Raw genomic sequence first — 16,491 nt, 5'->3', positions numbered from 1 at the left:
GGCGTGATCTAGGGGACGTCGCGTAGAGCAGAGAGCTGGAAGCTGGAGGACGGAGGCTGAGAGGGGCCAATCGCCAACGCGTTTCGAAGGTGCAAGGACCTTCTTAGTCAGGGCTGCTGGCCTGGCCGCCATCATGTCCCCTAAATATAGAAACAAGGTCCCTGCCCTTCTGCTAAAGTGCCCTCAACCTCCTTTAGGATCCTTGAATGGAATTAGTTAGTAATCCTGTTGAACTCAACCTGAGGATATTTGTTAAGGTGCAGAGTTTAAGGTGCTTAAGCGAGTAATCGCGAAACGGCCGTTGTCCGGCACCTCCCTCCCCTAGCATTCCTCTAACGACCTGCATGTCCACATATCTATTGATGGAATTTTTGTGAAATAAAGACGCACAGTTTTTCAGCTATAATCGGTGAGTGTTGCATATTTCTTCTTTTTCCGCTTCACATTGAAATATTCATGTTTTTTCATGCAAGCACCTCCATTTTTTGACTGAAATATATACCGCAATACTTCAGATAAATAGCTCCATCTGTTAATGTGGTGATTTGTGTGCCCTAGTATGCCGTTCATCTGTTTGCTCTTTGCTGGGATAGTTCTACATATGTGTCTTCTCTTGGCTAGTAAATACCTTAACAGAAATTCACAGTTTCACTGTATGCGCAAAAGAGCAATTTAAAAAGCTGTCACGAATGTACGAAAACATGGAGAAGCTCTATCAAAGTGTCATGGAATATTATGTTCTAGATGCAAAGAAGGTTTCTGTGGAGGAGTTCTTCACCGACCTGAATAACTTCAGGACCATGTTTGTGGTACGTAGTCTTGCACTTTTATAATCTTCCTTTTTTATTACTTATTTGTTAAGGAGGAAAAAAACAACACCGCAACAGCATCAAGGTTAACAAAGCTGCTGCTTGTCTACACGGTGTAAAAATGAAAAAGAGACAGAGCAAGACATCAATTCTTATATACACGTAAAAAGGGAAAGCTAAGAAAACGTTAAGAGCTGGACTCCGTTGTAGGATTTTAGCACCATTTAGTGGTGCTGGATCTTGAATAAGTACAGACATTAGGATGGTTCACATATACAGTAGTATAATAAATTTGCTAACACTGTTCTCTGAGGACGTGCATGTAGGCTGCTCTGCATTACCCCCCTGCAAGCAATGCTCTCTTGCTAAAGACCATAAAAATTAACACTAAATAAAAAGGCCTACATCTCTGGAACCATAAAGTAGATTTTACAAAATAAAAAATGAGATATTGAGATAAACATGGAATAAAATGGGTTAAAGCTGTCCTCTGACAGGTTCTCCATAAGTCTTTCCCTGCAAAGCAGCAGGGTGTCAGGCACCCCATGTAGTAAACCCACAACTTAGCTATTTAGATGAATGAAGACCAGTACCACTAAGAAAATGACATGTCATGGCGATATCTTATTTATTCTCTCTTATATATCTCCATTAATTCCATTAATTAAAACCATCATGATCACTGTCCTCATTGGAGCTCACAATATCAGTTCCCTATCAGTATGTGTTGGGAGTGTAGGAAGAAACTGGAGTACCCGGAGGAAATGAAAATCTGCCTTAAAGCATAAAAATCAACCACCTACTGTTGAATTTCCACATTTTGCTTTACCATGTTATTTGTAGCCCGAGACTGATGACACATGTGCATGTCATTTCAATAAACAGTGTGGAAGTTAAGTGGATGCCAGACCCCAGATGAAGTTAAACTCTTGGGAAACCTAGGGCTGTAGGAGTTGATTTAGACTTTGTGGTCATGTTGCCATTCTTAACACATTTTGCAAAGAAAATGTAAATTGACAAAATCAAAATTATTAAAAGATTCATTTTTCTTGCTTCTCCTAATGACCCCAAAGAATCCCTCTCTATTGAACCAAAAAAAAATTATCGTTTATTCTAAATACTATTAAAATATTAAGGGTATGTGAAAATTAAAATATTGTCCTCAATTTGCCTCTAAATTATATTAGATGAGATGCCATTCTTCGATCCTCTGACGCCGCACATGAGGTGGAACATTTTGGGAGGGATAAGTGCTATAATCCTGTTTGTCCTATTCTGCCACTCCGGGGTGTCATACTATTTATACATCCAAATACATTTAATTAATATATTCAAGTGTTAAGAAGTGTTTATATCGTTTAGAGGCCGATTAAGGGCAATCTTTTAATTTTATTTTTCACATATCCTCAATATTTTATTAGTATTTGGAGCAAAAGTTAAATTTTATTGTTTAATAGAGGGGGATTTTGGGGGGATCTCCCCAATTTGGGAATATTTCATGTATCCCTCCAAAACCATTTTGGTTTGTGTTCTCCTAATGACCCCTGACATGATTTTCTCAGTGAGTGGCATTTTTTTGCGATTTGTTAATATCACTCCAAGTTGCCTCATATTACAGCTTTATGGGCCTGCTGTATTATGGTCACATTGCTTCTCTCCCGTGTGGGACACATTGCTCTTCACTTGCTTTAAATGTTGTTCTGTACTCTTTAACAAGAACTATAAGGCTATTAGTAAGCGGTGATGATGAATGTTCTACACCTCCAGCCCTTCAGCAGCATTTTCAGTTGATTTTGGATGTCCTGCACCTTAGGAGCACAGAGCATTGCAGATGGGGTGCATTAACCCTCAGCTTTATCTGTGCCCTCATTGCATTTTAGCTGGTGCCATATCTTTGTTTATCATGTTATGATAAACTGAGAAATGTCTAAAGAGATGATTGAAAAGGATCTGATTTTTATGTAAATCTGTGTGTTTATAGGCCAGAGGTGCAGAATAATTACTTGTCCTCCTCTGCCGGGAACACTGGAGAGTCTACTGGGTAATACAAAACATGGCCAGTCCAACAGGAAAATCATCCTTGTGTGCCTGGAATACTAACTAGATCACTGTGGAGTAATCTGACATGCTGCAGAATGATTCCACATCAGAAATTACCCGTGCTGTAAATTTTTAAATCCGCACATGATAATTTAATTTGTAAGTTTGAACAGCAGGTTTTATTCTTTTCAATAAATTTAGGGAAAAGGTGCAAATTATGCATATATCACATATGAAATATGCGCATTCACCATGAAGTTGGTGTTGTGTGGACCTACTATTTTTATTTACTTGACATTAAAAAATATTTTCTCCAAAAAGTTCTAACCGCTTGAGGTGCACTCAGGGGAAAATAAGAACGTTTGTTACTTCCGGCCTGCTGTAAGCGCATCTATCTGCACTCAGGGGGAAACAAAGCGATCAGTCTGCAGCCTAGTGGTTAGTAAACTGGACTATGAAATTAAATTCTTTAGATAAAATTTAAGTCGCAGACCGACATAACCCTGAAAGTAGTCGACTACATTCACAATTTCCTTTAATGTCTCTAATCCGCAGTCTTTTCTAGAAAGAACACTCCCAGAACAATTATCTTTTGTTCTCGTTAAATGTGAATGGCCAGTCGAATGTGAAAGATAAAAGTGACTAAAAAGGGTATTGCTGTGCCCTCAGAATGATTGTTTCTGAGCCCGCGGAATAATTGTTGCTTTGCCCCCAGAATTACTGTTTGTTGCTGCGCCCTCAGAACGATTTTGTTGCTGCGCCTTCAGAACACTTTTGTTGCTGTGTATGCAGAACGATTGTTGCTGCAACCTCAGAACGATTGTTTGATGCTGCGCCCTCAGAACGATTGTTTGATACTGTGCCCTCAGAGAAGGATTTTGATGCTATGCCCTGAGAACGATTGTTTGATGCTGTGCCCTCAGAACAATTGTTTGATGCTGTGCCCTCAGAACGATTGTTTGATGCTGTGCCCTCAGAACCATTGTTTGCTGCTGTGCCCTCAGAATGATTGTTTGATGCTAAGCCCTCAGAATGATTGATGCTGAGCCCTCAGAATGATTGTTTGATGCTGTGCCCTCAGAACGATTGTTTGATGCTGTGCCCTCAGAACGATTGTTTGATGCTGTGCCCTCAGAACGATTGTTTGATGCTGTGCCCTCAGAACGATTGTTTGATGCTGTGCCCTCAGAACGATTGTTTGATGCTGTGCTCTCAGAACAATTGTTTGATGCTGTGCCTTCAGAACGATTGATGCTGTGCCCTCAGAACGATTATTTGCTGCTGTGCCCTCAGAACGATTGTTTGATGTTGAGCCCTCAGAACGATTGTTGGTTGTTGTGACCGCAAAACGATTGTCTGTTGCTGTGCCTGTAGAACGATTGTTTGTTGATATGCTCAGCCAGATTGCTCCAGTGTTTTCTGGGTGGACCTGGTGTCACTTCTCAATGTAAGTCTATGAGAGCCAGAATGATGTTCTCATAGGCTTTATTGAGAACTTGTGAGTGTTAGCTCTGACTTCAGTCAGGAGCTGTGGTGGTAAGATGGCTGAACAGAACTTGAGAGGTGCTTGTAAGAACAGATGTCGGCAGCTGGGAGTATGTCACTAGGGCCAGACAACTTGTTGAAATTAAAAAAAAAAAAACAAAACTGTGAAGTAGAGCTTTGAAATAATTCTTGGCTATGTTTTGCCTATATTCCCATGTATCGGACATGCTGCTGAGAAGAAGTATATTTTGTGCACACAGAATAATTGAAGTTATGATCATTCAGGCTAATAAATGACGGCTGTCACTTAATGGCCGCGATCCGGCTGTCTGATTGCAGTTTTGCATAAGAATCTGTGCTGCCGAGAACAATGATGAGAGTGAGTGGCGGCCGGTTTAGACAAACTGAAAATTGTGAAACTCTCGTTTCAACGCTCATTACCAATTATCAGCCAGTGTAAATGCACCCCTAGGAAGAGCCAAGATAATCTGCATATACTGATGTTACCTCTCTTGTATAGAGCTATGCCGCCAGATTAGGAAATATCCCATAGTCTTGGGAAAAAAAAATGCAATCTAGACCATAACGATAACTAAATGTGTATGTGAAGGAGGCCAGGCGAAATCCATTAGCACATCACTGTGAGTAAAGAATAAACGTCTTCCTTTCAGGGGAGAAATAATGGCAGCCCATAGCTTAACTGGAAGTCTTGTGTCTGGGAATTTAGCAAGGTTTCATGTTTCAACTTTGGAATAAATTGCATTGAAAACCATTACCGGGGAAGTCATATAATATGCTTTACCCGGTGACAAAATATGGCTTTATCAATAGTCATCCTGCTTTTTGTTCTGCTGATAAGGTTTTATATAAAAGAGGACTTATAAAGTCAATATTATTACCCCGGTGCCCGTCGCTGCGGAGTGTACAAACACAGCAAGTGTAAAAATAATTTACAATTAACAGATCCGTTTGGAAGATGTGAAGCGCAGACTGGAAATATATTATTGTGCTTTCGGGCATATCAGAATCCATCTGGAGTTTGGGAAAGCATTATTTACAAGCCATATTATTTTTCAGTCTTTGTCTTTACCGCCAAGCGCACTGTTTTCCCTTTGGCCTTTTACATACACAGGAATATTCTGACTTTGACTCCTATAATAAACCATAAACTATAACACAAAAGCTTTCCTGAGAAGGTTGTCACAAAAGCTTTCTGCCCTGTCAATAATATAAGTGGACCTCTACCATGCTTTACAAATACTAGCCTTCCCACTTTCACCCTAAATCCACTATTAATATAATTTTGTGCCATACATAATTTCCTGAGAGGAACATAATACGGACACACGGCTGGAGTTCATAGCGCTCAGTGTGTAATGTTAGAATTACGCGAATAAAGAATTCACCAGCCGCAAAGCTGAATACACCATCAAGATACAAAGACGCAGGAGGACTCGGGGTTATTATAAAAGCTTCTATGTGCCTATAAATGGAACATAATGACATATATTTAAACACCTTCTCCTGTTTTCGTGATTGTAGAACGTTTATGTTGAATTTTAAGTTGGTGACCACATTTACATCTTTGTACTGTTCATGTATGCCACATCTATCATATTTATAGATTTGTCTCTGCACATGTGCTCTGTATATCTGGTCAAATAGCAGCTTTTACAGCACGTTGGTTCATAAAGACAAAATACAGCTGCACCTTTCCAAAGGTGAAGTGGGAGTGCCATCATGACGGCAGCTTTGCTCTCTGCTTAGGCCTCTTTCACACTTCAGTTTTTTGCATCAGTCATAATCCGCCAAAAGGACGGATGGCGGATCCGTTGTAGTACTGATGACAACGGATGGCACCCGTCCGTTTTTTTGACGGATCCGACAAATGAAGAATTTTAAAGGAATCGCAGCCTGGAAAAGGAGATAGAGAGAGAGAGAGAGAGAGAGAGTTTTTTTTTGTCCAGCACCCAGAAAGAATTTTGGGTTAAAACAGTGTCTGGAGGATCCGCCAGAGAAAAAAACGTTGCAAGCTCCGTTTTGAAATCTTTGAGGATGGTGACGGACAGCAACTTTTGGCGGATCCGCAAAAAAAACGGATGCAACGGACGGCAATCCGTCACAATCCGCTAATAATGGAAGTCAATGGGGAAAAAAAACGGATCCTCAAAAGAAAATTGCGGATCCGTTTTTTTCAAAACCTGGCGGATTGTGACTGATTGTAAAAAACTGAAGTGTGAAAGAGGTCTTAGTGAAGGAGGGCACTGTTTGACTGATATTGTGAACGGTGACGACCCTTCCTTTTTTTTTTTTTTGCTGTGCTATGTCTTAGAGGCCTGTGTGGGTGCGCATATCTAGTATTTTTTCTTTTAGTGTCTTTTGAATCTTTTTAATATTCATTACCTTATCAGACCCATTCATAGTCATGTGCCAGTTTCACATACAATGCAACAATTAAAGGAGAAAAAACATGCCACCGAGGGGTGGGTTTTCATCTTTGAGACCTCTGATATTCCCAGGATGTGTGTATTATATATATATATACCCTTGAAATTGTTCCAGACAATTAAGCATTTCTTCCAGAAAGTTATTGCAATTACACATGTTTGTCATAGACATGTTTATTTTCTATGTGTGTATTGAAATGCAAAAAGAGCGAAAAAAAGGCAAATTGAACATGGCAAAAACAACCCCAAAAATGGGCCTGACAAAATTGTTTGCACCTTTCCCAAATTGTGTATAAACAACTTTGTTTCAAGCCTGTGATGCTCATTCAAATTCACCTGTGGCAAGTAACAGGTGTGGGCAATATGAAAACCACACTTGAAACCAGATAAAAAGGGATTAAGTTGTCTCAATCTTTGCATTACATGTCTGTTTGTGTCACACTAAGCATGGAGAACAGAAACAGGAGTCCTGACTCAGGACTTGAGAACTAAAATTGTTGAGCAATATCAATAATCTCAAGGTTACAAGTCCATCTCCAGTGATTTTGATGTTCCTTTGTCCACGATGCCCAACATGTTTAAGAAGTTTACAACCCATGGCACTGTAGCCAATTTCCCTGGACGTGGACTGCAGTGAAAAATTGATGAAAGGTGGCAATGCAGGATAGCCCTGATTATGGATAAGCAGCCACAATCAATTTCCAGAGAAACTCAAGCTGTCTTGCAGGCTCAGGGTGCATCTGTGTCAGCGTGAACTATCCATCAACATTTGAATGAAATTAAACAATATAGCAGGAGACCCAGGAGGACCCCACGGTTGACACAGACATGATAAAGCATATCATTCTACTGTTTACCGAAAATTAGGCCTACAAAGAAAACACAGTACCTACAGTCAAATATGGTGGAGGTTCAAAGATGTTTTCGTTGCTATTTTGCTTTCTCTGGAACGGAGTTGCTAGACTGTGTGCAAGGCATCATGAAATCTGAAGATTATGAAATAATTCGGGGTCGCAGTAATAGTATTCATCGCCAGAATGCTGGATTTGCATTCTAGGTCATGGGTCCTTCAGCAGGACAATGACTCGAAGCATGCTGCAAGAAGCATCCAGAAATGGATAGAAACAAAGCGCTGATGAGTTCTAAAGTGGACAGCAATGAGTCCAAATTAAATCCCATTGAACACCTGTGGAGAGATCTTGTTGGGACCTGGAGCCGTTTGCAAAAGAAAAGTGGTTCAAAGTTCCAGTTGAGAGGTGTAAAAAGCTTGTTGATGGTTATAGGAAGTGATTGATTGTAGTTATTTATTCCAAACATTATAACTACAATATGCAGTGATGTTTTTAACTTTGTGAACCCAGTATTCCATATGTTTGCATAAGCTTGACCTAAAACTAAATCAGATTTTCACATAAGTCCTAAAAGTAGACTCGGGGAACGTAATAAAAAGAGGTACATTTTATATTGTCCTTTTAAATGAAGAAAATTATCCAATGTCACACGTTTGTAAGTGGCAAAAGAATGTGATCCTTTGCTTTCACCGTCTGGTTTACCCATATTTATTATCCCTGCACATTGAATTAGAATATTTTTAACCCATTCCTCCCTACAAAACATCTTCATCTGTGTGTATATTGACAGGTTTTCTATCATGAACTGTTCATTTGAGGTCTTTCCACAATAGGTTTAGAGGAATAAGGTCAAGACCTAGACTTGTCCATTCCAAATATTTTGCTTTATCCTTTTTTAACCATTGTTTTGTGGAATGATTTTCAGTCTTTCTCTTCCTACATAACCCTCTTTCCCTTGAAATTCAGCATAAGAACAGATGTCCTGATGTTTTTCTCCAAAAATTGCTGGTATCATTCAGAAATCATAGTTCCATCAATGATGGAAAGGTGTCCTGTTCCAGATGCAGGCCCAAATCACTCTACCACTCTACATATTACTATATAATATATAGCACTATATGTGTATTTCACACACATGAAGTTTTTATGCTTTAGTGCAGTGTTTTTCTTTCCAAGCAGAACGCTTCTCCTTTAGATAAAAACAAAAATATTTTGGCCTTATTTGTTCAAAAAACATTATTCAATAGCCTTTTGGCCTGTCTAGGAGATCATTTGTAAACTACAGACGGGAAGCAATGCAGCAATGTTTTTATCTTTTTTGTTTGCAATACTTGCATATGATTGTTGTTTAGTGTACTCATAAATATTAATGTTAGCTAATGTGAGAAAGACCTTTAGTTTCTTAGTTTACCTTAGGTTCCTTTGTTACCTCGCAGACTATTATATGCCTTGCTCTTGGTGTGTCTTTGTTGGTATTTTAATACTGGTCAGGGTGGTAGTTGTCTTCTATTTCCCCCATTTGTACACAAATTGTACACAAATTGAATGTGGCTCGGTGAAATTTGTTATCTTTTCCAGTCTTATGAGCATCAACAGCTCTTCTCCTGACGTCCTCAAAAATCTCCATTGTTCGTGTCATGATACATTTCTACAAACGTGTTGTGAAGATCAAACTTTAATATATCTTTGTTCTTTATTACTGTAATTTTTTTGATCTGTGTATACACAGCGCTGACCGCGCTTCTTCCTTCATACACAGTGGTCATGATTGCTGTGTATAGGGAGGGAGCACAAGCTGCTTGGGTCATAGGAGACCCAGACAGCTTTCATATGCTAATATACCAGCCCCACTAACAAAGGAAAAATTATGATAAATAAAAATTATTTCAATATATAAATGCACTCCAAAGGTCTTTTATGCTCTTATGGGGAATACACTGTTTAAAATAAATAAAATAAAACAGTTAATAAATTGCAAAAATGCTACTGTCAATCCAACAAGCCCATAAAAAAGTAACATTTATTCAAAGATTTGTTACAGACTGGGGAAGAAAGAGTGACAGTGACATAAAAATACGGCCCATGTATCAAGAAAAAGACACAAAATGTATTTGAATGGGGGTACAAATCATACCTAATTGTCATCGCATTGATTAAAAACACCAGACACTAATTTCACTCCCAAACTATCAGTAATAGTAAATGGTCACATACATTTGCCACTCAGACGTGATAATTAATATTTTTCCTTTTTAAACCTTTCTGATAACGTAATAATCTGTCCATGTGACCTGGGCCTATTTGACCACAAACGGATTATTGCGACTGCGCAAGCGCCCAATTTAAGTGCCAGGAGTGGTCACGCATCGCTCCCAGCACTTTAACCTCCAAAATACTGCAATCAAATGAGATTGCAGCATTCCAAGAGCCGGCAGAGGGCTAACAGCCTCTCTGCCTTTGGATCAGAGACCCTGCGGCGTGACGCGGGGTCCCAATCTTCGCCATGGTCACCATAGCTAGAAAACTTGCTGATCATGCGCAGTGCATGATCAACAAGTTTTTCTGTCAGTGCAGAGCTGACAGTTTCTATAGCATGGGGAAAAGTTAAATACAACACGATCAAAAAGATGGATATACATAAACATGGTACCACTGAAAACATCATGTTGTCCCGCAAAAAACAAGCCGTGATACAGTTCCATCAGCAGAAAAGTAAAATAAATTATAGCTCTCAGATTAAAGTGATGCAAAAATCTTTGTTTTGTCTATTAAATAGTATATATTGTGTAAAAGCGCCAAAACATGAAAAATGCTATAAATGTGGAATCGCTGTAATCGTACTGACCCGAAGAATAAAACTACTTTTATCAATTTTGCCACACACAGAAAAGCATAAATCCCCACACTCACACACATCAAAACAAATTTTTGAATTGCTGGTTTTTGTTCATTCTGCCTCCCAAAAATCGTAATAGAAAGCGATCAAACAATGTCATGTGCCTGGAAATGGTACCAGTTAAAATGTCAACTCGTCCTGCAAAAGAAACAAGCCCTCACGTGACTGTGTGCCAAAATATGGTAAAATTATAGCTCTCAAAACATGGTGATGCAAAAACTAGTTTTTGCAATAGAAAGCATTTTTGAGTGTGTGACCTGTGACCCACAGCCAAACATAAAAACCCGATATAAATCTGGTATAGCTGTAATCGCACCGACCCGAAGAATAAAGTCACCTAATCACTTATACTGCATGAGGAACGGCGTAAAAAATAAATGGAACCAATTCTTCACCTGCTGTTGATTTTTTTCTTTCTGCCTCCGAGTTTTGTGTACTGGAGAATAGAAGGACACCACTGAGCAGAGGCCAGATGAACTCCAGAGTAACTCTGCTGCCTCATTATAGTGAATGGATACCTCCGGGGTTTCTTCTGAATTACATCACTCAGAGATTTAGATGGAAACCCCAAAGTAAGTGCTCAGCATAGAACGCTGGATAGATGTGATCCAAAATGTTATGTAAAATGTCCCAATAAAAGCTTCAACTAAATCCTCAAAAAATAGTAAGTCCCCTCTCAGATCTGTCATCTGTTAATGGAAATATACGGGGCTTCCACGTTACTGGTAGTACAAAAGGCTCTGGAAAAGCGAAATGGCACCTCACCAGCAAAAAGAAATTCCCTTATGAGCCCCACATTGTACCTAAACCTATTGCGTCCGCGTTTGGTATTTCTGAACCGATGAGAGCCTGCCAAACTTATGCGTGCATGCCTCCAGAAGCACTGGCTGGGCATAATATACTGGTGACTGCAACGTACTGTTAACTACAGCGTACTGGTCACTGCCACGGCAGTTTGCAGTTTTCACTCGGCAACATTCTTTGCTGCTTGTTTCTGGATAATATCCATGTCAAAATCTTCACTTCTCCTGTAGATAAATACCCCAAGGGGTATAGTTTCCAAAGTGGGGTCACTTGAGGGGGGATTCTGCTCTTCTAACAATTCGAGGTTGTGTATATGGGATCCGCAAACTGTTCTAGGAAAATCTGCACTCCAGGAGGCAGATAGTGCTCTTTTCCTCCTGAGTCTCCCCATATGGCTAAGTAGTACTGTACAGCCACATATGGGGTATTGCCACGTTCAGTATAAATTGTGGGCCAAATTTTGGTGCCATTTTTACCCACTTCCTGTGTGAAAATGTAAAATCTGGGGCTAAAACAAAATTTTCGTGGTAAAAATGTCGTTATTGTTTCACTGCCCAATGGTATAAAATTCTGTGACACACCCGTCATGTCAATATGATCGCTGAACCCCTAGATGAATTAATTTAGAGGTGTAGTTTGTAAAATGAGGTCATTTATGTTGGGGGATTCTGTTTTCTGGCACCTCATGGGCTCTCCCAGTAGGTTATGGCACCTGCAAAATATAACCGTAAAATCTTGCGCTCCTTGCCTTCTGAGCCTTGCACTGTGCCTGAAGATATTTCCCGATTGCATGTAGGGTATTGGCGCACTCAGGAAAAAATGGACCTCAGTTTGCTGTAAAATTCCTATCCGTACTTAGAAAAATTAAAAACTTGGGGCTAAAACTACATTTTATTAGTAAAAATGGAATTTAATCGTTCTTCACCGCTTTGTGGTATAAAATTCTGTGAGGCACATGTGTCAATATGATCACTGCACCCCTAGATAAATTCATTGGGAAGTGTAGTTTGTAAAATGAGTTCACATATAGGGGGTTTCTGTTGTTTTGGCACCTCAGACGCTCTGCCAATATGACACAGCACCTTCAAACCATTCCAGCAGAAATTAACTTCAATATGGCGCCGTTTCCCTTCGGAGTTTTGCACTATGCCTCAAACGATTGGCTTACTCAGGAGAAATTGCACTACAAATTGTATGGTGCAATTTCTCCTTTTGCCCTTATGAAAATGCAAAATTTAACGTTAAAAGATAATTTTTGTGAGAAAAATGTGATTTTATTATTTTCACGGATCAACGTTATAAACTTCTGTGAAGCACCTGGGGGTTCAAGGTGCTCACCATGCATCAAAATCCATTCCTTGCGGGGTCTAGTTTCCAAAAAGGGGTCACTTGTGGGGGGTTTCAACTGTTTAGGCACCTCAAGGGGAAAAACCAGGGGAAGAGTCCTGAGGAGATAATTTGCATATTACCAGTGCCTTCTGGGATAAGTGAAGAGTCTCCGCGAGCTCAAAGATCACTGGATTTTGGCCGTTGCAACTGAAAAGAGGAAATCTGTAAACCGCGCGCCGAATTTTGGCTCATTTTTTAATCGCTTTGAAATCTCTTTAACAATAACAATATGGAAGAGGCCAGGAGCCATTTGGTGAGCTGCGTTTCTTGCTACATGTTCACAGACTTACCAATGGAAAAGCCAAACTTCACATGCCACAAATGCAAGCTTGTGACCCTGTTGGAGGAAAAGTTGCAAAATCTCGAAGAGAGGTTAGCTACATTGAAGATCATTAAGGAAGGTGAAGAGTTCTTAGAGCAGAATTATCTCTTCGTGTTACAGAAAGAGAAGGAATTCGAAGTGCACCTGAAGAAACAGTGAAATGGAAATGTGACCCAGAGAAGCAGGAGGATCGGGAGACAGTCAGCGCCCATACTGCTAAGGAACCAGTACCAGGCTCTTACGCAGGAGAAGGATGAAGAAATACATCAGGATAAGACTTTGCCCACAAACAGAAACCTTGTATGCCTTCAGAATCCTCCTGAGTGGAGAAAGAAAAATGTGAGAAGAAATGGAGAGTGGTGGTCATGGGGGATTCCTTGTTGAGAGGAACAAAGGCCGCCATCTGCAGACCTGATATAACCTCAACAGAAATGTGCTGTCTTCCAGGTGCAAAAATTAAAGCTGTGTCTGACAGGATATCAGGACTCTTCAGACCTACAGATGACTACCCATTCCTGCTAATACATGTGGGGACAAATGACACAGCAAGAAACGACCTAAGAAACTTAGGTAAGAAAGTGAAAGAGCTGGGAGTGCAGGTGGTCTTCTCTTCCATTCTCCCAGTGGATGGCCATGGAACAAGGAGGTGGAATAAGATTCTGCAGGTGAACAACTGGCTATGTCGATGGTGCCGTCAGCAAGGATTTGGATTTCTGGATCACGGAGTGAATTACCTATACAATGGACTACTTGCTAGAGATGGGGTGCACCTTATGAAGACTGGAAAACATGTATTTGGAAGTCGCCTTGCTACACTCATCAGGAGAGCTTTAAACTAGAACAATGTGGGAAGGGAAGCAAAAGGCCAGAAAAAGCCATACACCTGACAAATGCTATTGAGTACTCTATTAGAAGTGGAAAGGAAGAACAAAAAGAAAAGAATCTAAATAATAAAAATATTGTAGAAAGAGAAACCAATCACAAACTAAAATGTTTCTATACTAATGCACAAAGCATGGGCAACAAACAAGGAGAATTGGAACTACTAACGCAGGAAAAATGTCATTGGAATCACTGAAACTTGGTGGGATAATACACTTGATTGGAATACAATTCTAGAAGGATAAAACTTATTTGCTAGAAACAGACTTGATAAACGAGGAGGAGGTGTCGCATTGTATGTTAGAATTGCGTATATCTGCACAGAGATTGAAGCTTCAGAGACTGGGAGTTTTGTGGAAACTGTTTGGGTAAGAATACAAGGACAGAACAATGGAAAGGACACCATTGTAGGCATTTACTACAGACCGCCTGTCCAAGCTGAAGATATGGATGAACTCTTTATGCATCAAATGGCCAAGTTCTCCAAAAAATATTAGAGTTGTCATGGGAGATTTCAACTATCCTGACATTTGTTGGGAATCTCAGGCAAAACTAACAGGTCAAGGAAATTCTTACCATCTCTTGCTGATAACTTTATCTTCCAAAAGGTAGGGGAGAAAACAAGGGGAACTGCTACCTTGGATCTAATCCTTATAAACAGGGTGGAAATGGTTCAGGAGGTAAAAGTGGCTGGGACCCTAGGATGTAGCGACCATGCTATTTTAGAATTTTGGATAACTAGAGGAGGAAGACCTGTGAAGACTCAGACTTCAAGGTTAGATTTCAGAAAGGCAGATTTCAAGGGATTCAGAAAGCTAATTGGAGGGATCCAATGGCAGGATATCCTTAAGGACAAAATGTCCAGGAAGGATGGGAAATCTTGAAAAAAGAAATTCTCCAAGCACAATTGTTAACAATTCCAAAAAGAGGGAAGAATAGGAAGCATTTAAGGAAACCAGGATGGATGAACACAGAACTTAAGCACATGCTAAAAAGGAAGAAAGAAATGTTTATAAAATGGAAAGAGGGAGGCATGGCTAAAGAAGAATATAATGCTGTCTGCAGAACGTACAGGGCACAAATCGGAATATCTAAAGCTGACAATGGCTTAGTGATCGGACCAAAAGAGTGGTCGTAAATGGCTGCACATCCAGTTGGAAGATTGTCCCAAGTGGCGTACCACAGGGCTCTGTCCTGGGCCCTGGGAATTGAGGGTACACTAATTAAATTTGCTGATGACACAAAGCTAGGAGGGATAGCTAATACTAGAGAAGAGAGAGAGGTTTCAAAAAGATATTAATAAACTGGAGCAGTGGGCAGCAACTAACAGAATGGTTTTTAACAGGGAAAAATGCAAAGTGCTACATCTGGGCAATAAAAATGAAAAACGCGTATACAGAATGGGAGGAATAGGGCTACTTAGCAGCACATGTGAAAAATATTTGGGTATACTAATAGATCACAGACTGAATATGAGTCAACAGTGTGATGCAGCAGCAAAAAAGGCAAATGCAATTCTAGGATGTATTAATAGAAGCATACAGTCTAGATCATGTGAAGTCATTATTGCCCTCTACTCCTCTTTGGTCAGACCTCATCTGGAATACTGTGTCCAGTTTTGGGCGCCACATTTTAAAAAAGCCATCAACAAACTGGAGCAAGTTCAGAAAAGAGCGACCAGAATGGTGACCGGTCTGCAAACCCTGTCTTATGAGGAGAGGTTGCAGGATTTGGGAATGTTTAGCTTGCAGAAGAGAAGATTGAGAGGAGACTTAAAAGCTGTCTACAAATATCTCAAGGGCTGTCACATGGTAGAAGGATCATCTTTATTCTCTTTTGCACAAGGAAAGACTAGAAGTAATGGGATGAAACTGAATGGGAGGAGACACAGATTAGATATTAGTAAAAACTTTTTGACAGAGTGATCAATGAGTGGAACAGGCTGCCACGAGAGGTGGGGAGTTCTCCTTCAATAGAAGTCTTCAAACAGAGGCTGGACAGACATCTGTCTGGGATGATTTAGCGAATCCTGCTTTGAGCAGGGGGTTGGACCGGATGTCCCAGGAGGTCCATTCCAACTCTATAATTCTATGATATGGGCTCTCCAAATGGGACGTGATGTCTGCTAATGATTCCAGGAAATTTTACATTCAAAAAGTCAAATGACGTGTCTTCCCTTCCGAGCCCTGCCGTGCGCTCAGTCGTTTTCTCCCTCATATGGGGTATCGGTGTACTCTGCAGAAATTGCTCAACAATTTGTATGATGCAATTTCTCCTGTTACCCTTATGGAAATGCAATATTTTGTGCTAAAAACATTTGTTGGGATTTTTTTAAATTTTTTTTTACTGCTCAACGTTATAAAGTTCTGTAAAGCACCTGCGGGTTCAATTTGCTCACCCCATATCTAGATCAGTTCCGTGTGTGGTCTAGTCTCCATAATTGTCACTTGGGTGATTTTCATTGTTTACGCACATCAGGGACTCTCCAAACGCGACATGGCATCCGCCATTTGTTCCAGCAAATTTTGCATTCAAAAAGTCAAATGGCTCTCCTTTCCTTATGAGC

General features: G+C 40.1%; 1 protein-coding gene across 1 annotated transcript in view; it reads left to right on the top strand.

The window, feature by feature from the left end:
- The window catches only part of DIAPH3 (diaphanous related formin 3), an 811,800-nt gene that overhangs the window by 513,075 nt on the left and 282,234 nt on the right, over window positions 1–16,491 (top strand). Inside the window, exon 24 of the mRNA XM_073580354.1 lies at window positions 646–809. Coding sequence (XP_073436455.1) covers window positions 646–809 — 164 coding nt within the window. The remainder of the gene's footprint in view (window positions 1–645; window positions 810–16,491) is intronic.

The sequence above is a fragment of the Dendrobates tinctorius genome, unplaced genomic scaffold (assembly GCF_039654945.1).
Source record: "Dendrobates tinctorius isolate UK_male_01 unplaced genomic scaffold, ASM3965494v1 ptg000064l, whole genome shotgun sequence".
Taxonomy (NCBI): domain Eukaryota; kingdom Metazoa; phylum Chordata; class Amphibia; order Anura; family Dendrobatidae; genus Dendrobates; species Dendrobates tinctorius.
Note: the sequence above shows the minus strand (reverse complement) of the source record. Positions and strands in the feature narration are given on the sequence as shown.